The sequence below is a fragment of the Xiphophorus hellerii genome, chromosome 3 (assembly GCF_003331165.1).
Source record: "Xiphophorus hellerii strain 12219 chromosome 3, Xiphophorus_hellerii-4.1, whole genome shotgun sequence".
Taxonomy (NCBI): Eukaryota; Metazoa; Chordata; class Actinopteri; order Cyprinodontiformes; family Poeciliidae; genus Xiphophorus; species Xiphophorus hellerii.
In genome coordinates this window covers 1,822,591-1,845,836 of record NC_045674.1, presented here as the reverse complement: position 1 = coordinate 1,845,836, position 23,246 = coordinate 1,822,591, and the positions used below count along the sequence as shown (strand labels likewise).

The 23,246-nt window shown below is 39.8% G+C and overlaps 1 protein-coding gene and 1 long non-coding RNA gene across 3 annotated transcripts in view; one reads left to right on the top strand and one right to left on the bottom strand.

Annotated features, from left to right (window-relative positions):
* The window catches only part of LOC116717303 (golgin subfamily A member 6-like protein 7), a 31,110-nt gene extending 14,354 nt beyond the window's left edge, over positions 1-16,756 (top strand). The window contains exons 4-7 of the mRNA XM_032558572.1: positions 3,954-5,345; positions 5,779-5,942; positions 14,501-14,613; positions 16,521-16,756. Of these exons, the coding sequence (XP_032414463.1) occupies positions 3,954-5,345; positions 5,779-5,942; positions 14,501-14,613; positions 16,521-16,668 (1,817 nt within the window). The 3' untranslated portion in view covers positions 16,669-16,756. The remainder of the gene's footprint in view (positions 1-3,953; positions 5,346-5,778; positions 5,943-14,500; positions 14,614-16,520) is intronic.
* Positions 16,757-17,709: 953 nt separating this feature from the next.
* Positions 17,710-22,525, bottom strand: LOC116717308 (uncharacterized). 2 transcript variants are annotated; one of them, XR_004338723.1, is made up of 4 exons: positions 22,202-22,525; positions 22,070-22,131; positions 19,101-19,287; positions 17,710-18,977 (listed from the first exon to the last, which is right to left on the bottom strand). It is a non-coding gene; the product is annotated as an uncharacterized LOC116717308 (long non-coding RNA). The 2 variants fall into 2 exon arrangements; XR_004338722.1 differs by having other exon boundaries at positions 22,070-22,520.
* Positions 22,526-23,246: the final 721 nt, after the last annotated feature.

Sequence of the window (23,246 nt, the reverse complement as noted above, 5' to 3'; positions counted from 1 at the left end):
TACCAAACTTTCAGTTATTGATCATCATCGGGTGTCCTACAATACCCTATGGTCAAATGATGACATCAGTTAGTCCACGACCCCTGAGAACAGGAAGTGTCATGTTTTACTGTGAACGGTCGCTATCTTACCCCTTTGACCTAATCAACATGAAACTGTAGCCAGAGACAGAAGACATGTTGGTGCGTTGTGGATTCCAGCCCTGACCAGCTTCGATGGAGCAGGTGGGCGTGGCGGCATGGCGAAGTGACCTGTAACGCCGTTGCCATACGTTTGCTTCTAGATTCCACATATTTTCACCGAGCTGCACCAAACTTGGCCTGAGTGATCCTGGTGGGATTCCTGACAATGCTATATCATCATATTATGACGTCATGTAAGCCCCGCCCCCTCACAACAGGAAGTGCTATTTTTTTCCTTGGAAAGTTCCATCTATGGCTCTCTTGACCTAATCAAGGTGATTCTGTGTTGGATGACAGATAGGAAGTTGGTCTCACTTGCTTTAAAGTGCCAAGAGTTTTCAATGGCGGCAACGCTGTTGCCATACGTTTGCCTCTAGATTCCACATATTTTGACCGAGCTGCACCAAACTTGGCATGAGTGTTCCTGGTGGGATGCCTGACGATCCTATGTCATCGTATTATGACATCATCTAAGCCCCGCCCCCTCAGAACAGGAAATGCTGTTTTTTTCTTTGGAAAGTTCCATTTATGGCTCTCTTGACCTAATCAAGATGATTCGGATGATGAGCTCTGTCAATGCTTGCTGCTGGCTGAACCGTGTGGGCGTGGCCAAATGGCGAATATCAGTCCCTCGCCATATTCATACGTTTGGCTCTAATTCACACATAGATCATCAGATTGGCACCAAATTGGATATGTATGACCTTTGTTCACCTCTAAAGAGCCCAACGGGTTTGAAATGTAACTTGACTCCACTGCGCCCCCTAAGTTGATACATCGGCTGTATCTCCTCGATGCATTGACCAATCTGCTCCAGATTTTTTGACAGTCGTCGGGGAGCGCTGCCGAACACATTCATGCGTATCGCCTGGTGGACGGGCGGGGAAAATGCGCGACAGCTTCTGCGGTGGCTGGCGGGCGGCGGTGCTGGAAACTGCGGCAGAGCTTCTGCGGTGGCGAGCGGGCTGCGGCTCTGGAAACTGTGCAAGAGCTTCTGCGGTGGCTGGAACCCCCGCGGTGGCCAATAGGCCGGAGCGGCGCTGAGCTGTGAGGGCCGCTCGAGGCTGCTTGCAGCTTTAATTATTTCTGAAACTGAATTAAGCTGTTCTGACCCAAAACATTGCCTAAAGAAAAATCTAAAAGATGTTGTGGACAATTTGTCAAGAATTGCGGTAGTAGGTGGTGAGGTAGACACAGTGGACCCAGCTTGAAGTGAGAGAATTGATGATTTAATGATAAGTGACAAAATACTCAAACCAGGCAGCACAGGTGAGCACACGCAAGGAGCTCAGATATTGGTAGTGTAGAACCCGAGTGGTAATATTGATATAATTAAAATTGTAGCAAGTGTGAGCAGGTTTTAATAATGAGCCGGTTAAAGATTGACAATAATTTATTACAAAATAAGTGACTAAAACATATGCATGGCAATGTTATGCAGCAGAGTCAGTAAAGAAGTGTGGAAGGAGGTTGGAAACGGAGTCTTAGCGAGGGGAGAGGGATTCAGATTCAGATTACTAGTGTCACAGTGCTTGACTGGCCAGCCAACTCGCAGTACCTAAACCCCATTGCGCTTCTCTGCAGTATTCTCAAGAGGAAAATGGGGAGCACCAGACCCAACAACATAGAAGAGCTGACAGCAAGCATCAGAGAAAATCTGGGCTTTCATAACTCCCAGGCAATGCCACAAACTGATTGCTTCAATGCCACTTCACCTTAATCACAGAGGCAGTGATTAAGGCAGAGGGATTCGCCAACTAAGTATTGAAGATTGACATATAGTTTTTAAGCATGTCGTTTAAAAACAAAATGTATGACTTTAATTTCTTTCATTTTCTTCTGCAGAAGTAGTTTGGGCCTATTTCTTCCCAGTACTCTAATGTTCTGAATTCCTGTTTTTGTGGCTTTTATGAGCTGGAAGCCCAAATTATGTAAAAAGAAACAAATACTTGAAATCATTTAAACTGTGAGCTCTGAATCTATAACCTATAAAATGTAACTTTTTGAATTGAATTATGAGAAATAAACAACTTTTCCATGATTATCTAATTTTTTGGAAAGGCTCTGTATGTTTCTCTTAACTATCTTAAGACCCATTTATTTATTTTCTATGAATCACTTGTCCTATATTTTTATGGCGATTTCTATGAACCAAATTATATTTAATGAGGTTTACGTTAACCGGTTACAAATGCAGGGATGCTAGGCAGGTTGGTTCATATTTGTAGTGATCAATGGGCAACAGACAGACTACACCTGTGACAGGCCACCAGTCCATCACAGGGCAACACAGATACTAACATCCATGTACACATTCCTAAGAGCAGCTTAGAGAGACCAAATAGCCTAATAGACATGTGTTTGGGCTCTCAAAGGAAGCCGGAGTATACCAGAGAGAACCTGCACATCAATTGGGAGATCATGCAAACTCAACACCTATGGACCACATAATGTCCAGTGTAACAATTATGGGCTAGGCAGCTAACTGCGGCTACATAAGCAGCATCGGAAGAGTGGCCTTTTAAGGAGCCTGAGGTGTGAAAAAACAGGAGGCAGTGCTTTTAGTTTTGGTGAATATATATATTAAGTGATTTGAATAAAAAAACATACAGTTACAATAACACAATGAGACACATAAGAATTGACTCAGAATAAATTGATTTCCAAATCATAAAGTCCATAGCCCATTCCTAGCTCGCCATCTTTCGATCCAGATGAGGATCTGATCCTACAGGTGGAAAAAAAAAACACAATCAGTGGAACAGGTGAGGATCTTTTACTGCGCACTGGAGGCGTGGCTTTAAATAAGTTAGCAGCGTTCGGGCAACACAGGAAGTGGGCCCGCAAAAATAAAAGTCCTTTACTAATTGTGGGTTACACCAGCGATTCAATTAATGGACCTCAAGGCAACAGTGCTATCACCATGCAACCCCCAAAAATAAACAAGTTAATGAAATATTAAATCTGTTAACTTTCCTTTGGTTCTATCCTAATGAACGTTCACTTTGCGTTGGAACTAGCTGTTTTTTTCCGTTGCCGGTTTTGTTGTGCAATGGTGGATGAAATTGAGAGAGTGCCACCAAAATATTATGTAGTGATAGCTCCTGCATTCATAGCGGAGGCTCAGATATCTTTGGTGAACATTTTGTGTTCAGTTTTGATTTAACAAACTTTTTCCCTTCTCCCGGTTTTCCCCCGGTTATTTTGAAAAATGGCGGATGAAATATTGAGTGACTTGGCTTTATTTACTAAAAGCAACAGTCGTCAGCAACATGTTTGAAATCGCAAGATAATTCAGAGGTGTTATGAGTTTGGTGTATTTTCCAAGCTAGCTGGGCAGTAATGATAGTCGCTATCAGCTCTATTTTTGTCTCACCCGAGCCGTTTGACAACCTGCCAACCCGCATCGGTGCCTGCATGTCCTAGCAGGACATGAACTGCAGAGCACTACGGCGCATAGCGGAGTCTCTCTGATCGGTTTACACTCCGCATCCAGCGGCAAAATTTCAGATTTTCCAACTCTGGCATTGGACGTGCTTCTTAAGCCTGAAATGCTTAAAAGGCGGATCTCTAGGAGTGCGAAATGGACCACGGCGCACATCTACAGTACATATTCATTGAATGTAAACCAGATTCCCCTGATGCTCAAATCGCGTTTGGTGTGAATGCGGCATAAGAATAGAGTCTGAAATCCTGAAAGGGTCTAAGAAACTGAAAATGTTAATGAAGATAGTTTGAATGACTTTCTGACTAATTTGTGTGTTTTTACAGTGGCTATGATGACGACCAAGCAGCATGAAAATATCAACAGCCTTGCAACTGAAAAACGTCAACTGGTTGATCAACAAAAGATGATGAAGAACCAGATCGAGGACCTGGCCCGAGAGAGAGACTCGATCTGGGTCATCGAAGGAGTTGTCAAAGAAAAAGATGAACTGATCCAAGATTTAGAGGAGTTTCAACGAGACTTATTGGAAATGATCCGAGACAGAGAGAGGCTGAAACAAGACACAGAGGAGCTGAGAAAAGACAAAGAGGAGCTGAGACGAGACAGAGAGGTGCTGGACAAAGACGAAGAGGAGTTTTTCCGAGACAGCGAGAAGCTTAGAAAAGACAAAGAGGAGCTGAGCCAAGACATAGATGAGCTGAGCCAAAGAAAGCAGGAGATGAATCAAAAGATAACAAAGTATAACAAAGACAAAGAGGAACTGAGACGAGAGAAAGAGGAGGTGATCCAGAAGATAGAGAAGCTGAACAAAGAGAAAGAGGAGCTGACCAATGAGAAACAGAAAGTGAGTGAAGACAAAGAGAAGTTGAAGGAGGAGCAAGAGGAGCTGAGAAAAGAGCAAGAGGAGTTGAGAAAACAGCAAGAGGAGAGGAGAAAAGAACTAGAGAACCTGGAAAAAGAGCCAGAGTTGGAAATGATAAAGGCTCTGGCAAATATGACAGAGGAGCAGATAAATATAATGAAGGAGCTGATTGAAGAGATAAAGCAGCTGAATAAAGAAAAAGAGGAGTTGATCACAAATGAAGAGGAGCTTATCGCAGATAAAGAACAACTGAGAAAAGACAAAGAGGAGCTGAGCGAAGAGACAGATGAGCTGAGCAAAGCGACAGATGAGCTGAGCAAACAGACAGATGAGGTGAACAAGCAGACAGATGAGGTGAACAAATGGAAAGAGGAGCTGATCAAAGCAAAAGAGGAGTTGGAAAAAGAGACAGAGAAGCTGCTTGAAAAGCAAGAAGAGCTGGAGAAAGAGAAAAGTGATCTGAGCAAACAGGAAGCTGAGCTGGCTAAAGAGGAAGAGGAGCTGAGGACAAAGGAAGAGGAGCTTAACAAAACGAAAGATGAGCCGAATAAAGAGAAAGAAGAGCTCGACAAAAAAAGGAAGGAGCTGATCAAAGAGGAGGAAGAGCTGGACGAAAATAGAAAGGCCCAGGACAGAGAGAAATGGGAGCTGGACAACAAAAGAACGGAGCTGAACAAACAAAGAGAGCATCTGGAGAACGACAAAATTGAGAGGAATAAAGAGATCGTGGAGCTGAACTTAGAAAAACATGAGGCACAGGATCGATGCAGGGAGAGAAATATCCTAAAAAAACTCTATCAGTTCGTCATGAAGCATAAACAGTTTCCAGTGGAAGAATTCTGCCCTCTACATAGTAATTATATTTCTAGATTACCTTTGAAACTCTTGATTATTAATTTTAATTTTGAAATATTCAATTAACAGTTTTCAAGACACAGCTGACCATTATTACCACAGGTAGAGTGCTGAAGGTCACTTTTCTGACCACAAAGTGAGCCAGTAAAATTGATTCATTAGCAACAGGTTAACAGCCAAGTTTTCATTTCAGAGAATATTGTTTTTGTTTTTTAGTGAACCCTGTGGTATGCTACTTCTGACTAGAATGATATTGTAATTTAATCACCTTTCAATATTGATCTGCACTCTACCTTTAAAATCTTTGCTTGAGTAATTTTGACGATTGAAAGATTATATAAGTAAATGTGGATTTCTTTTAGAAACATTTTTTTCCTTTTGAGATTATTTTACCAAAGTTTCACTTTATTCTTCTCTTTCCCCTTGTCTAGTCAGACCACACTGTCGGGTTTGCAGGATGGGATGGATTTTCATGAGAAACCGCTGCTACTTCTTTTATGATGTCGATACTATGGGGAAGAACTGGATCAATAGTTATCGTTTCTGTCTAGATAATGCTGCAGACTTGGTTGTAATTAATAATCTGGAAGAGCAGGTAAAACAAAACGCCACCTCTACTCTTGAAATTTAAAGCTAATCTGGAAGTTTCTGGAAGATTAATAGCTTGACAATACTGAATTGCCCATATAAATTGAATCAACACCTCCTAATGAATTTTTTAAAAGTGAAAATAGAAAACAAAAAAGGAGGAAGTGTTGCCCTAATACATAAGAATTTCTTCATTAAAAGAGAAAATTAAAAGAGAAACAACTTTTTAGGTAATTTAACTTTTGAATATCTGGCAATTGGGGTAAAAGGCCATAAACTAACTCTGATTCTAACTCTGTACAAAACTTCAACATATGTGGAAAACATCTTTATTGACTTTAATGAGCTTTTATCTCTTACATTCACCAATTATGACTGTTTAATAATTGTGGGAGATTTTAACATCCATGTTGACAAGCCCAAAGACAGAGAGGCAAAAACCTGACATATTCTTGATCATTTTGCTCTAATTCAGCATGTTAAACAAGCAACACACAATCTAGGACACACACTGGACGTGATTATCAGTAAGGGTGTGAATATTTCCAGTGTCTCTGTAACTGATGTCATCCTGTCTGATCATTTTGCTGTTATGTTTTAAAATTCTTTCTCCATTGACTCACTTAGTAAAACAGCCACTATCACAAAACGTTCTTTCACAGACAGCAGAAACATTTAATCAGTTATATGTCTTCACCTTCTTTGTGCTGTAACTATGAAGATGTGTTGGTAGATAACTTCCCTTCCAAAGTTTCAGATATCATTGATTTCATTGTGCTAGGGGTTGGCGATATGAGGAAAATCTAATATCCCAGTGTTACGATACACAATAAATATATCGCAATATTTTTAAACCTGCAATTATTATAATCTGCAGTTATTTTAAGCTATGTAGTATGTAAAATGTTTCTGGGGTACTCTTTTCAAATGGACCATTAATGTCCGTTAATTTTTTTTAAATTTGCATACAAAATCGGAATAACTGTAAATATTTTATTGTAATCATCAGTTGCACAAAGATATTTTTCACTAATGAAATTACTACCACTGCCTCTTTGTGTGGCCAACACTAGACCTTTAATAAACAAGATAAAAATAAATAAGTAAAAATCACCAAGCAAGAATCAACAAAGAAACATAAAACAGCTTGTAATGAAGACTGAAGATGGTCAGTTAGTGGATTAGCAATGACTCCAGGGTGTCAGTTTTGGACAGGAGATATATATATAGGTCAGATAATGGAGCTTACCAAGCTCCGCCCACAACCGACCTAGAAAATCCCACGTGGCCGCAAGTCTCACAAACAAAGCCTCGCAGCGCGTTGTTTCTATGTAAACATGGCATCTTCCTCTTGGACTGATTCTCTGCAGAGTATTTCTGAGTCCATTAGTGCATCATTTCTGCCAGATTTTCACAATATATCAGCTACAATAATGGACAGAGGAACTACGAAGTTCATGTCATCTTTTTTGGATGACATCAAGGTGTTTGAGCCACGTGATGCCTCCAACATTGTGCAGGTCACAGCAAAATCCTTTCGGTCGATGAGGAAAACGGCTGATCCATCCCCGCCAACAAAATGCTAATAAATAAATAAATTGTAATATTTTTTTTAATGCAATACATATTTATCATATAGATACTGAAACAGTTCGTGAAACAGTATTCCACTCAATTAAATCTACATGTTCCATTCATCAGACTACAAAATGCACAACACTACTGAAGCTGGAAAGGAGAGTTTCAAATGGATGAACAATCACTCAAAATATCCCCATTCACTAAACAGAAAGAAAGCAAAGCAATAATACTTACACCAGCACACACTCCTGTTAAGTTGCACAAAATTCGAGACCAAACTTCAGCTTTAAAAGAGAACAAACACAGCTTTAATTAACATTTGCAAATGGAGAAAACATACAAAGCTCACATCTCGGTGAGAATCGGATGAGTTCTGACTTGGGGCTGAACGTCCCCTCATTTACATAGGATACATCACACATTTCTTAGTCACACCCCCTGACTCAAGTGTCAGGTAAAAATCTATACATTACTTATCTGTCAGTTCCAGTTGAGCAGGGTTGCATACACACTCACAGCTCAACTTTAGGTGTTTCTCCAAAAAGCCTCTCTGCTGATGGCTAAACAGATACTAGAAACTGAATTTCTACAAACTAGGCTCATCACCTTAGCCATGTCTCACATTTCTAACTGCTGAACACCCTGTTCTTCACTTCTTTGAGGAGGGTCAGAAGAGCATATGTCCTGTTGAGCTGCAACTGAGTGCAAACCTTTAATAAAAACATCATAAAGTGTACATTCAAATTTATTTAAACTTTGCTACTAAATTTTTCCTTCACACTCCTTTGTTCTTGTTGATCCTACAAAGGTTGAGCTGCTCATGCGGTCGTGCACAAGCTTTGATCCAAGCAAGGCATTCTGCTTCTGATTTTGGAAATCTGTGAATTTTACTACCACAAATACAATCAGGAAACCTGATATCACCAGTACAGATACCTCACTGGCAATGGAGAACCTTTTTTTCTATTGTTGATGCAAAAACTTTCTGCCGGTTTGCTAGTTCACAATGTAGTCTGGCACTACATTAGCATGTGTTTACTAATGCATGTACATTAGCATGTGTTTACTAATGCATGTACATTAGCATGTGTTTACTAATGCATGTACATTAACATGTGTTTACTAATGCATGTACATTAACATGTGTTTACTAATGCATGTACATTAACATGTGTTTACTAATGCATGTACATTAACATGTGTTTACTAATGCATGTACATTAGCATGTGTTTACTAATGCATGTACATTAACATGTGTTTACTAATGCATGTACATTAACATGTGTTTACTAATGCATGTACATTAACATGTGTTTACTAATGCATGTACATTAACATGTGTTTACTAATGCATGTACATTAGCTTGTGTTTGTGAGACGGCCATCAGCCAATGAAACGCGGCCCCTCTGGTAAGGTCCATGAAATGAGGGAATGTCCAGGTCCAAATTTAAGCTTTATTTGACTTTAATATGAATATGTATGTGTGGCTTCTATAAAGATAAATAAACAAATACAAATTATAAGTACTACTCTGAAAATACTCCTTTCGCAAAGGCAACCAAAAATAAACGTGCTTGAAGTCTATAACAATGCTAAAAGCCGATTAATACTTAACTATGAAAATGTAAATCCTTATGGCACATAAATAATAATCAATCCTGCTAATAATGTGTCACACGATAAAATATAAAAGCGAAATAAGGCATTTCAATTGGAAAAAGAGAACCACGAACAGCTGCATCAAATTACACTAAACCGAGCCTAATTATGTAATGCTAAACGGCTAGCTGTTAACTCTTCACAGTATGCATAAACTACACTGTTATGAAAACAGATCCAACACCTGTGTCATTCTGTAGACACTAGGAAAAAGTAAAGGACGCGTGCAAAACTGTAAATTTAACAAAAAATCTTTATAGATAAAAAAAAATGCAAATAAAAAAATGACCATACAAAATCAGTTATACAATTCCTTTTCTTTCGTTCCAAAAAATACATGGCATGCGCTGTCAAAAACTGCATTGCTCCGTGATTATGCAATCCTTCTCCCGTCAGTGTGTTTTTCTAATGTAATATAAGGTTCAACAGGAATTAAGCTTTTGAAAATAAACCTAAGTTCCATAATAAGGCTGACCTGAACAAATATTAACCTTCGAAACTAAAAATGGCGAAATTAAGACAAAGCATTTTACAAATAATCTAAATATTACTTATTTATGGCTCTAACATAAAGCAAAATGACCATAATATTCTACAATACAAAGTGCAAAAATAGCTGTTTGGCATTTAAAAAACAGAACTAAATCACCAACAGCATTACTTACTTTCAATGGATGCACACAGTTCAGAAGATGTAATAAACGATGTCCATGTTCAAGGGTTCCCCCAGAAAACTTGCTAAGCCCGGTGGTTGGGACACGAGGCGGTCCACCAACGACCCGCCGTGTTTCAATATTAATAGATGTTAAGTTGACTGGAAATGCAAAAATATTACTGGGTGATTATATGTTACAGGAAGACATTGTCAGTGAAATGCTATTTAAACCTGCAACTATAGAGTCTTAAAAAGAAATTAAGAAAATATAACTAAAATGAATATCAATTATAACCTTAGTGGAGAATTCTGCAAAGAAGCATGAGTCCTCGCCGAGGGTTGACACACATATCAATATAGGTCAGCCTGTGCCCAGTTTGAGTGGAAGGAGGCGCACGCTTTCCACACCAAGGTCACCTTCACAGACCCAGCTGCTTTTTTAATTAAAACAAAACCAAGCAACACTTAACCTAGTGGGTGGGCAAGCAAAGCCTGGCGGGCCACCAGGTTATAGTTCACTGGGGGAAACCCTGCTGTGTTGATAGCCGAGAGCAGCTACTTAGTGATAAATACCACATATAAAACACCTTGATAAAGGAAAACTAGAGGACTGAAAACAAATAATTAACAGTCTTTTGTACACTGCTGAAACTAAAAAGGAGCTCTTTAGTGCGTTTAACATAAAAATGGCAAAATAAAAAAAACCTGGATGAGTCCAGATTAAAGAAACAAAAATGTAGATGGCTAAAATCGACAGACCCAGAACAATTCAAACACAGCAAATCCATCAAGCTCAAATTAACTGTCAGATTTGATTTCAACACTTTTAACCCTTGTGCGATCTTAATATTCTGTTTACTCCCCTTGTCCTATGGGTCAAAAATGACCCGCCCTAACAAAAGCCCCAAAATAAAGCAGCTTACATGAATTTGAAATCCAAAATCTATTTAGCATGATGAAACAATCTGTTATTTATCAATTCAACTCAATTTAATAAATTTTTATCATGTATTTTTTTGCTACACAACACAAAAAGATGATCAACAGTATTACACTTTTCTTTTTACGACAAACTAACTGTAAAGTTTTCTTTTACACAGTAAAGGTTTATTATTGTAATTATATAAATGTGAAGTAATTACTTCGGAATTAACTATAATGAAAGGGGAAAAAAGGCAACAATCTAACTTTTTTGTCAACAGTTCGTGCTGAGGCTCTTAGTAGGAGGGACAGGGGCCTAAATCATGATTCTGCCCAGGGCCCCATATTACTTGGGCCGGCCCTGCATGAAGAGCTTCTGCATCTCTGAGCTGGAATCTACCTGAAATCCCCCGGTGGCCCCTATATCAGTCCACTGATGCTTTTGGGACATTTTGATTTGTTTAATTGTGGCATGTTTGGCTTTATGCTGCGGTTCTTATTATTGTTACAACATTTTCTCTGATGTTTATTTTGTGACTCTAAATGCTCTGGGCCGAATCTTCCTTTAACAGTTGAGGTTCTGCAGTAATTTCTATTGTCAGCCGCTCACCTCCAGCCCAGATCCTGTCAGCAGCGGCTTTAACCCGCCTGGTAGAAACGTGAAGGTGAAGCAGAGCGAATAGAGAGCAGGTGGTACCAGGTGGTACCAGGTGGTACCGGGGCTTTGAGCTACGTTGCAGTGACAATCCGGTACCGTTTCTTTATATCCTGTTATCTGGTTCTGACCCGTAGTGGTTGGACCGATTTAGGCTGCCTGTAGCAAACCGGGAATTTAGTCCGCCACTGGAGCAGAAAGATGAAATTAAAGTTGGAAGTTTTCTCTGAAGCCGAAGCATTTTTGTGTTTAGGGGCAAGGAGGGTTTTTCCTGCTTTGCAAGGACAATTATGAAACATAAATAGAAACAGTTTTTCTAACTTCAACATCAGACATTCCTTTTTATTCACAAACAAGTGTATGTTAGGAAAAATATATATTCTTGCCCATAATTTGATAGTTACAGGGCGCAGATCCCCCCCTCCTCCTCACTATGGGCCTGGTGTCTGAACAACATGGAGGAACTGAGAATCATTATTAGACTGAGGGCAGCCAGACTCATTTATTTTGCAAAATTGTTATAGTTAGCTAAATATTATTGTTGAGGGGCTCAAGCATGCTTCCTGACACACAGATAAAAAAATTAAAGAAAAAAAAACTCAAAAAGGGCACTAAAGGTATCAAGGATAAAACCCGTCTGCTTAATACAATGTAAGGTTGTTCATAGGCTCTATTTGTGTGATGGAGACCACGGGTTCCATCCCATGTTGATTATTGATATTATGTTGTTTTCAGTTCAAATGTGTTTGTATTAGTTCTTTGTTTAGTTATATTGTGACATTTGGTGAACATTCTTTGTGGGTGGGGAGACTGGCCATCTTTCCTGTTCGGAGAATGTGGGGGGAGGAAATGTCAGTTTGTTTTGATTTAGATTAGTTCAATTTGAGTTAATTGAGTATTTGCCTTTCTGGGTGTGTCTCAGCAAGGTGGATCAGAGAGGGAGACGAATGCTCCTGGAGCATACCAACTTCCATTAAGAGGGGGAATACTCTGAGGATTTATATTTAGTTATATTTACTTTTGATTGACTTTAGATTAGTTTAATTTTAATAATTTGCATGCATGTAAATATTTGTTGGATCATTTATTGTTAGGTTTGTGTAAGTAGTGTTTGTTTGTCTTTCTTTTTGGATCACCCCTTTACCTGGTGTAAGTGTTGGAACTTGCCTCAGGTATAAATGTCAGCTTCTTTGTTTCACTGAAAGAGGGTGCTGGTGTAATGAAGATTTGGAGCTCCCAAATAAATCCACCTCAAAGACATTTGTTGCCTCACTTCCTTCATTAAACGCAGAGCCTCCGCCAGTCAAAGTGACAATTTGTCAGACAGTAAACTTGCAAAGTTGTTTCCAGGGTGAGACAAGGCTTGCCCAAGATGTAAGAGTGAGAAAGGAACACTTGGTCATATTCTTTGAAAATGCCAAAATTGCAGGCTTTCTGGAGAATGTATTTAAGACCCTGTCTGAGTCGTGGAATATTAATATTTCACCAAACCCACTCAAGTCAATATTTGGGGTTGTTCCAATATTCAGTGTCTCAATCTGGCAAACTTCAGCAGTAGCCTGCTCCACATTGATTGCCTGTCAACGGATATTCTGTCGTGGAAAAGAAAGAGACACCCCTCCCACAGATGGTGGGTTGAAGACTTGCTCTCATATCTCAGAGTTAAACAACAAAGACATGTCATGCATGGTTCTGCCAACACATTCTACAAAATATAACAACCATTCTTGTACCATATTGAGAAATTTCACAAAAACTCAGCATAAAGTCAACTAAGATTTGTGGGGTTTTTTGGTTTTGTTTCTATGTAATAGATGTGTGGATTTGAGGTTAGATTTTAATGTATTGGTAGTGCATTTATTTTGCTGAAAATTCACTAAAAATATTGAAATAGCTACACAGATGATACACAGCTCTACATTACGATGTGACCAGGTGACTCTGAACCCATCCAATCACTGATTAGATGCTTAGAACAAATAAATGTGTGGATGTGTCAAAACTTTCTCCAGCTGAACAGAAACAAAACTGAAATTATCTAAAGAGGAACGATCTAGAGCAGTGTTTCCCACACCTGCTCCTCAAGGCACACTGCCCTGCATGTTTTAGGTGTTTCCCTGCTTCAGCCCAGCTCATTTCAATTGATGGCTGATTAACAGGCATTTGCTGAACTGCAGTCACCTGAATCAGGAGTATAAAGGTAGGGAGACATCTAAAATATGCAGGGCAGTCTGCCTTGAGGACCAGAGTTGGGAAACACTGATGTAGAGTCAACGGACAGCGTCAGCTATTACATCTGGAAATCAGTGATCAGACTAAAACCTGGGAGTAGTGATGGACTCAGACCTGAACCTTCAGAGCCACATAAAGACAGTTACAAAGTCGACCTTCTGTCACCTTTAGGATCAGAGGACTAATGTCTCTGCATCAGAGAAACTCATTCATGCGTTTATCGTTAGTCGCACTGATTACTGCAACAGTTTTTACAAGTTTGGCTAAAAAAGTCAATCCTCCAGCTGCTGCTGATCCAGAACGCTGCTGCTGGCGTTCTGACTAAAACCAGGAAGATGGAGCACATCACCCAGTTCTGCAGTTCTTCCACTGGATCCCTGTAGCCCAGAGAATAGACTTTAAAATACTGATGTTAGTTTATAAATCACTGAACGGTTTAGCACCACATGAAAGATCTGCTGCTGTTGTATCAACCCCGCAGAACCCTGAGGTTCTGGTTCTGGTTCTGCTCTGCATCCCCAGAACCAGAACCAAACATGGGAAGCAGCGTTCAGCTTCTATGCAACACAAATCTGGCTGAAACACTGAGTTCCTTTAAATCTAAAGACCCACCTGTTTAGAGTTGCTTTTAAACATTAAAATGAAACAAACATTTTGATTACCATTTTGTAACGATGGCACTTGACAAAATGTAACGCTTCAGTTGTTAACTGTGTTCTATGACTTTGTATTTTTGTGTTTTTATGATATAACACTTTGAACTGCCTTGTTGCTGAAATGTGTTATTCAAATAAACTTGATTGATTGACATCTTGAAGTTAATGAGATTTATGACAGTCTGAAATAAAATCTGTTCACAGAGATTTATCAACGATCTAGCCCGTTTCTACAGACCTTGGAATGGATACTGGATAGGGTTACATAAAATAAGAGGCGGATGGTTCTGGGTTGATGGACGGGAGAACACCCTTGAGTAAGAACTATTATCTAAGATATGCATATTTAAAGCTGCAGTATGTAACTTTTATAGAAAATATTTGTTCATATTTGTTGAAACTGCTATCATGTCCTCTTAACTGTATGGTATCAGACTGATAAGATGTGAAAAATTGGGCTCCTCTGCCTTCTCCCAATGCTCTGAATGCTAACTAGAAGCAACCAATCACAGCCTGGAGGCGGGTCTTAGCGCTGTCAGTCACAATCTAGTGTGGCTGCTCTCTGCTGCTGCTTTTCCCTATCAGCAGATCCTGCTGTGAATGCTCAGGCTAGTTAGCATAGCCACTGATGGCAGCGGATACAGTTTTCCTGTAACAGTAAGTTATTTCTCTGCCATTAGCACATTTAGCAGAATCTAAATGAGGTTGAGTGACAACGTTAAGACCCTCCTCCTGGCTCTGATTGGTTGTTTTTAGTTGGGGACGGTGCATTTCTTCAGACTGCAATAATAGCTCAGGCAGGCGGTGGAAGGAGTCGATCTTTAAATAGATTATCTGGCTCATACCAGACTGTCACAACATGGTGACAGTTTTAACACAGATATAGAAAATGTATTCTCTATAAAAGACAGCAGGACAGTTTCTCCCAGGATATCCTGATTCCTGATTGAATCCATCTTGACCTCCACACTCTGCAAGTTTCCAGAGGAAGGGAAGCGGCCCCAGAGCATCATTGGGTCCCTGCCGTGCTTCACAGTGGGCAGGTTGTTCTTTTCAGCAGGAGCTTCAGACGTCTGATCAGACTCAAGAAGTTCCAGTTTTGAAAATCAAAAACTTCTTTATCTTCCTAATGTAGCTATGAGCAAACTGCAGCTGGGTTTTCTTGTGCCTTTGGGTCAGTGGTTCTGTAGGTGATTGAGTTCAGGCTCAGTCTGTCCTCACTGTGGGACCTGAAACCTCTGTGGCTGATGCCACCAAGCCTTGCTGCTGGTCTTTTGCTGTCAGTCGATGGTTTTTGACCACCTGCCTCCTTGGGAATGTGACGGCTTTCTGTTTCTGCCACCAGGGGGCGTAGCCATTGTCCCTGTAACTTTAAAGTTGGGTTTTATTCTTCCAGCTGTAACTCTATGAACATTCAGGCCATTTACTACCTTTCTGCCACTCTTAATGTCAATGCCTTTGACTAGGCCATTATTGTAACATGCAATGAAACATTAAGTTCTTCCTCACACCGGATTGGTGAAGGCCTTCATTGGTTAAATCAGGGATGATCAAGAAAAAACCCCTGATTTGTAAACACATGCTCTCATGAAGCATTCTGTTCAGAGGGATGAATAATTTTTAGACTTCATCTTTGGAAGTAGTTCTTTATGTTGAATTTGGATAAAATATTTTTGTTTCATTAGGTTTATTTAAATTTTTTACTTTGTGTAGTGCCATTTATTCTTGAAAATATCTGAGAAATTTTCAGTTTTATATAAATCCTAAGTTGCTGTTGCAGTTGAATAATTTTAGATTCAACTGTAGAAACAAGGACATTTAGGGTGCGGCGGTGGCGCTGGAGTGAAGCGCTTGACCATGTATAGACGCCTCAGTCTACGCAGCTATGACAGGTTTGAGTCCCAACCTGTTGACTTTTGCTGCATGTCTTCCATCTTTCTCACAACCCAGTTTCTTATCCACTGAAAGTCAAATAAAGATCACTAGAGCCAAAAAACATCTAAAAAATTAGATCTTTTGTAAAACATTTAGATCTTTAAAATCCAATCTTCCAAGTTTGCAAAACACTTTTCATTTACTTCGAGCCTGACTTCTTTTCAAGTGTGTCTTCATTCATATATAGACAACACATTTAGATGCTGACAGTTATCAGTTTGATGTCAATAAGCTGCTGTACAATTTTTATTTAATAAATGTTCTGATGGTTCATGTTTCTGTCTTAAAGCTTCTGGACAAAGAACCATACCTATACTTCTGGAGCAGTACTGCATTTGCCAGGACAAAAAGTCGGAGAGAGCTGGATAGCAGCAGATAAACGGGTGCTAAACAGATTCATCTGTGAGAATGCGATGATTGATTGGCTTACCCCATGATTAACACTGTTCTAAAGTTTCAATGAGGAATACTCAACTGTCTCTTCAGTTTTTGGTAAATCTCACAAATAAAAACACAATTTCAGCTGTTGGACTGTTGAAGTAATTTTTAAGATTCTTAAACTTCCTCTATTTCTTGTTTGCTCATCTGAATGTAACCCCTCAGATTATATATATATCTTTTCTCCTACACCCCTTACACATTTTCTTAAATACAGTACAGTGCATTGTAGACCTTTTCACCTGGAACAGTATTAATCACCTTTTACTTAACTTGGTTAATGTTTTACACTCACATATTGGAGGTTTTACACACTGTAAAAGTCCATAACAATATAGTACACACAGGTAGTTTCTGTTGGCTTGAAACACAGTAAATGTAGCGTTTTGTTAATAGCTGTTATTTACTACCGCCAGTAAATGCATCAATTTTACTTGTCTCTACCTTACTGGTCAGTCAAGGGCAAAATCAAGTTTAAGCAATTTGATTGGTTGTGATGGACCGGTACCGGAGGTACTGGAGGTACTGGAGGTGTACTAGCCCGCTGCTACGTACTGGCAGTCGGTCGGCGGCCGTTCATGGGCCAGTTTGGACCTGGTGGACACTGTGGACATTTTTTTTTTTTTTTTTTTTGCTAACCAGTTGGAGCTACAAACTTTTCCTGGACGTTTTGCCTGGTTTTTGGAGCCACAGAACCGAACCCTGCTCAACGTTTTGCTTGGGGTTTGGAGCCGCAGAACCGGATCCTGCTCAACGTTTTGCTTGGGGTTTGGAGCCGCAGAACCGGACCACTCTCGTGAGCCGGACCGGACTGTTGGACCGGAGCTGGAGCATTTTATTGCCGTTCGTTTAAAACTGGTAATCCATGGTGGGGTGAGTAACCCAGTCCTCCTGGTTGTTCTGGGCCGAGGACGGAAGCTAACCGAGCCCCTCAGGCCTGCGACGTTGAAAAGCTAACGGACTGTTTTACTAATTGAAGAAACTGAATAGTGTGGATGATACCGCCAGTTTGATACATTCAGCTTTGTTTTTTTTAATTTATACAACTTGTTTAAAGGGTTGTTTTGAACAGTTCTGAGACAGAACAGTTGCACTAAGTGTGCTAAAAATCTTACTACTGATCTATTGGGGTTGTAATATTGAGTTGTAGCACTAACTGTGATTAATACCTGATTAATGTTTGGGATACATCCTGGTCTATTGTTCTACTGTGCTGAAAGGTAACTGTGCTTTGTTACCGTGCATCGCCCTTGGTTTATTACTGACCAGTCCGGTTTATTAAACTGGTACATATTCAACTTTACCATTTTTCCTTCCTTATTTTAGTATAAGGTCAAAGTTGCACTGCATTTAGATCTTAGTTGTAGTTATCTTAGCCTTGCTCTTGTGCTCAGTTACGCACTCTATTTACAACATATACTGTTGTCAATTAAAACACTATTTTCTCATTGTGAAGGTTTTGATAGAGTGCAGGTCAGAGAATTTGGGCTCTGTTCATAGGGGAAACTACAACAGTTGTTACATGAACAAACTGTTAAAATTAATATCTCATCATTTAGCTTCTTGTTCCTGGGCTCCTACATCACTGAAGACCTGACCTGGAACACTAACTCCACTTCAGTCCTGAAGAAGGCACAGCAGAGACTGAACTTCCTGAGGATTCTCAGGAAGAACAACCTGACAACAGAGCTCTTGGTGCATCGGCGGCACTTTTCATCCTTGATGCACCAAGTGCCTTTTTCAGAGCTTTTTAAATTTACTTTATCATTTTTATGTGTCTGGATGCCTTCCTGCACCCCCCCCCCCCCCAAACAATAATATTTAACAAACAACACATTTTCTTTAATACCCTGCAGAACCTAAACTGCTAAAGAAAGGTTTAAGCTAAATATTGGTCTAAAGTACAGTAATAAGTACTCCACAGTTTATAAAGTATATAAACCAGCTGCTCTTGTTCTCTGTTGCAATGTAAGTATAAGTACTCCATAATTTATGAGGCATAAAACTAAGTGTTGGTCCTCCATGTTGATCTAAGGTAATGAGTAGTTTTGTTTAGATCAATTTCTCTGGATTCTAAGTTTGTTCTAATTCTTGAAGTACTGTATATAAACTGAATGTTCTGGAAGTAGTTTTTCTGGATTATAAGTTTATTGTAAATCCTTTTCTGGGTGGCAAGATAATTATAAGTACTCCATTTTCTCTGCATGATAATCTAAAAAGTGTCAGGCAGCTGGTGGTGCCCGTCTCCAGCTGTCATCAGATGAGAGGCGGGGTTCACCCTGGACAGGTCACCAGTCCATCACAGGCCCTGAAAGCTCACAATGAATAAAATGTATGAAAGAGAAATGGTAGATTAACAAGGGAAATAAATTCTGTCCAGTTATCTTAAAATCAAATCATGTTTATTAAGCCCTTAGTGTTGGAAACACACCAGTTTTTGCTGTTAAAAATGTAGCCAGCTGCTCAGTAAAAATAAAAATCCTTCCACCATGAAGACGATGTGGAGCTTCATCCTCAGAGCTGGTTGGTGATCTGGTGGAGCCAGAGCCTCTTCTGAGACAGGAAGGTCTTTAGATTTTCTAATTCCTGGCTTCCTCTTTCATCTTAATCTGCTTACACTGCAAAAATATGTTGAATATAAAAACACTGATGAACGAGTTATAACAGCCTCACAATATCAAAGTCTCTGTCATTCGGAGCTTAATTAAAACCAGGTTAAGTTAATGAAGAAAACTATATCAAGTCGCAACAAACAGAACCTCCAGACAGTTATAACATGAAGCTGAATGATTGTTATAGTAATGTTATAGCTGCTTCCAGCCAAAGCGTAATAATCAACAACAGGATTTAAGTTAATTATTGATATTTATTGTTGAATACATGAAGGATTCCCCGCTAGCTTTATCCGTTCGTTGTCAACCCAACATGGGGATCACACCAAACAGGATGCAAGTATTCAGGGAAGTGCCACAAAATAAACAAAATACAAAACAAACAAAATGAATGAAAAAGTTGTCAGCCCGCCCTCACAAGTACTACAAGCAGAAAAATGATCCTAACTGGGCGGACTAACAAAAAAGAAAAAAAAAACAAACGCTAAAAGGTGTCAAGAAAATCCGAGCTCATCCCACTTCCCCATGCTGGAGATTTTAGTTTAACAGTAATAATAAATAAAGTTATCTTTAAAATGAATCACTCAAGTGACATCTAGGCCCAACAGTATACTTAGGTGTCAATAAAATAAATCTGGTTGTGTGTGTTGTTTTTGTCTAAAGCAAACTTTGCTTTAATTCTACTTTTTTCTATCTAATCATAAGAAATCATAGTCAGACAGAGAGAGTCATTAAACAGGAAAAGCAGGTTTCCTGGAAAAAGAGGAAGTAAGTTTCCAGCCTGCAGATTTATAAATATAGCTGAGACTATTACTTATTTTAAAACATGAAAGTTTTAAAGAATTAAATCTAAACATTTTGGTAATTTGATAAGATTCAAAGTAAAATACTTATATTAATATTGGTTTACTTGTAATAATATTTACACGTACATTTGTGGAAACACAAGAAAAACAAGTAACTGTAACTTTGGCATCAAATAATTAGAATCATGGATTATTCTTGGTTTCTTTTCAGAAAAACATCTGTAATAACTCACATTAAGATTATAATAAGTATAATTAATAAGTTATGGTTATAAAATCATAAATGAATGATAAATCAGAGAAGCTAAAGAAAATAAATGTGATATAAATGTGATTTTGACATTGAACTTGAAATGGTGTAAAAGGTGTAACTGCAATTAAACATCACTGATATGTTGGAGGTAGAGAGTAGGTGAAAGGTGAAAGGCAAGGAACTAACAGGAGAGCAGAGATGATCAACGCCTTATTTAGGTAAAAGGTTGTGCAGGCAATGGACAGGAGGTTGAGCAACTCTGAGACATTAGCACAGACATCAGGACATAATGTCTGTAAGACAGTGATGGATATGAGATCATCTGTCTAAGCAGACAGCCAATGAAACAAGCCCAGCAACAGTGCTAGCCAAAGAAACCCTATAAAAGGTGAGTGCAAAAGAGGAACCGTTTGTTGGATCCTCCGGGCAGCTTCGAGCCAAGAGATGGACAAAGAACTCTGCAGCTGAAGAAGAGCCGGGGCCACAGAGCCGAAGACTGACCTTCTCATGGAGACCAACCCGTCAGGCCCACAACCTGTGGCTTCAAATCGCACTTCTCTCATCGGCTGGGTTCAGACCCCAAAGACAAAGATGAAGACAAAGACAAAGGCAAAGACAAAGAAGAAGAACTGGTGCCTTTTTTCCTGCCAGCACCAAGTCCTGTGTGACCTCACCATCCATGCGGAGAAGAAGCTCATCAGACCTGCGGAGATCCTGGCCTTCATTGATCAACATCTTCCTCCTGCTGCAGCACCTTCTTCATCATCAAGCCAGGTCTGGGGTTCGAAACGTCAAACTCCGTCCGTCTCTCTCAAAGGTTCCCTTTTTTTAGTTCTTAGTATCAGCAGTAGGGAAAGATAGACTAGATGATTGATTTTACTTATTTGATTATTTCTGCTACTGAATTAAGCTGTACTGACCCTTGCAAAAATGCCTTACTAATAAAATATTTAGCATAAAGAAAATCTAAAAGATGTTGTGGACATTCAGTTAATGAGTCACCTTAAAGTTCTTTGATGGTTGTAAAATAGGTGTGATGTTTGATTCTGGAGAGGAAAAAGTTTAAAATGTTTTTAGGTAGCTGGTAGCCCAAATTTAAAACGTCATCCTTGGGACTCGCCCGAGTCACTAAAACCTACCTGGTTCAATAACAAATGCAAGTTGTAAAATAGAGAACGAGCGACCGTTAACAGGTGTGCTCTGTGAAACTAGTTGGCTGTAGGCTGCTCAGTCTGGCTAATTCACAGGGGGAAGAAGGGTGGGACACCTGGATGTAGGCCGTCAGAAAACCAGGCGAATCGTTTCTCGAAACCAGCTTAAACAGAGTTTACTTCAGTTCTGGACAGGGTAAATCCCGGCAGATTTAGGAAACTCAATTAACCCGTTAGAAGGAGAGCTGGTAGCACATCTCCCCTCTCAGAAGAGGAAGCAGAGAGTGAGACAGTAGAGACAGAAGGGAGGAGGGGGGGGGGGGTGTTGCGCAACAACAAAGGACAGCAGGAGGCAGTGCAAAAACTGTGAAACAAAAACACAAAAATTACTAAATGCGTATTAAATCATTTTAATCAAATCAACCTAAAACACATTAAAACACTGCCTACCTGCATTGCATAAATCAACACTCTCAGATCAAACCTTGGTGTATCCAATCTGGTGCAACCCTAGCAAATAAAGCAATATATAAACACACAATTCATTCGGATTAAAAAGACCAATGTATAAAACCTACCTGCGGCGTCGAACAACCACGCCCAGGTAACGCTACCAGCCAACACCATCAACAATGCAGTCCTGTATAAAAACACCACATCAGTACAACTTACTTAAAAGAATCACTTTAAAACGATTTCCCCCAACCTACCACAGCCAGCAAACAGCGTGGACCCAACACACAGCTGGTCTTCCAGCTTCCCTTTTATGGAGGCACAGGCTGGAGAGAGTGCGACACCTAATGGTGCCACCTGTTACAGTAATAATCATAAGTCTCACTGAAATTTATAAAATAATTATTTCTGAAACCAACATAAGTTTGTTTATATCTGTTCTGACAAACTGCCAGCAAGCCACTCCCCTCTGCTGCATCTTTCTTCTCTCCTGGAGTGATGAGAACCAGGTGGATTCAATCTCCTACCAGCCATACTCCAACCTGGAAGGTGGCGGTAATGCACCTGTACGTTGTTTGCCAACCGCCATAAAACAAGAAGAAGAAGAAGAAGAATCTCCTACCAATCAGAATGTACAGTAGGTACTTGAGGGGTGACTAGTGATGGGATTTTCGGCTCCTTTTCGAGATGCGGCTCTAATGGCTCTTCTTACTGTGGAGAGCCGGCTCTTTCGGCTCCCAAACGGCTCTCCATATATATTTTTGACATTATTAATTAATTAATAGCTTAAACCTAATTTTATAATATTTTGTTTCATTATTGACATTGTTAAGCACTTATGATGAGTAAAAATGCCAAATAACAATGCTATAGCAATACCGATGCGTGTGATGTCCGCATGCGGCTGTGCAGGTTGTTTGTCGAGCCTGCACCATAGGAAATGCTGACTTTGCACAGTCTGCACTCTGCCCTGGAGCTTGATGTAGCATTAAAATGAGTCCAAATCTTGCTCCGTTTTCTGTCACTCATTTATTTTCACCTATTCAGTTCTCACACTGACTCCCCTTCTTTCTGTGCTTCTTGACCGCTGAGTGAGTGTCTGTACATGACGAACGCTATACAGCTCGGCCAATTGCCTGCCGTTTCTACAAAAAAAGTGGAGATAAACTTTTTTTTCAGCGTTTTTCCGCCACATTATTAATTGAAACTATGTGTGATTGGTCAGATGTGTGGAGCACACGCTTGACATGAGGGCAGTGAACCGACCGAGGGAAAAAACTCTCCGCTCTACTAGCACTGGCA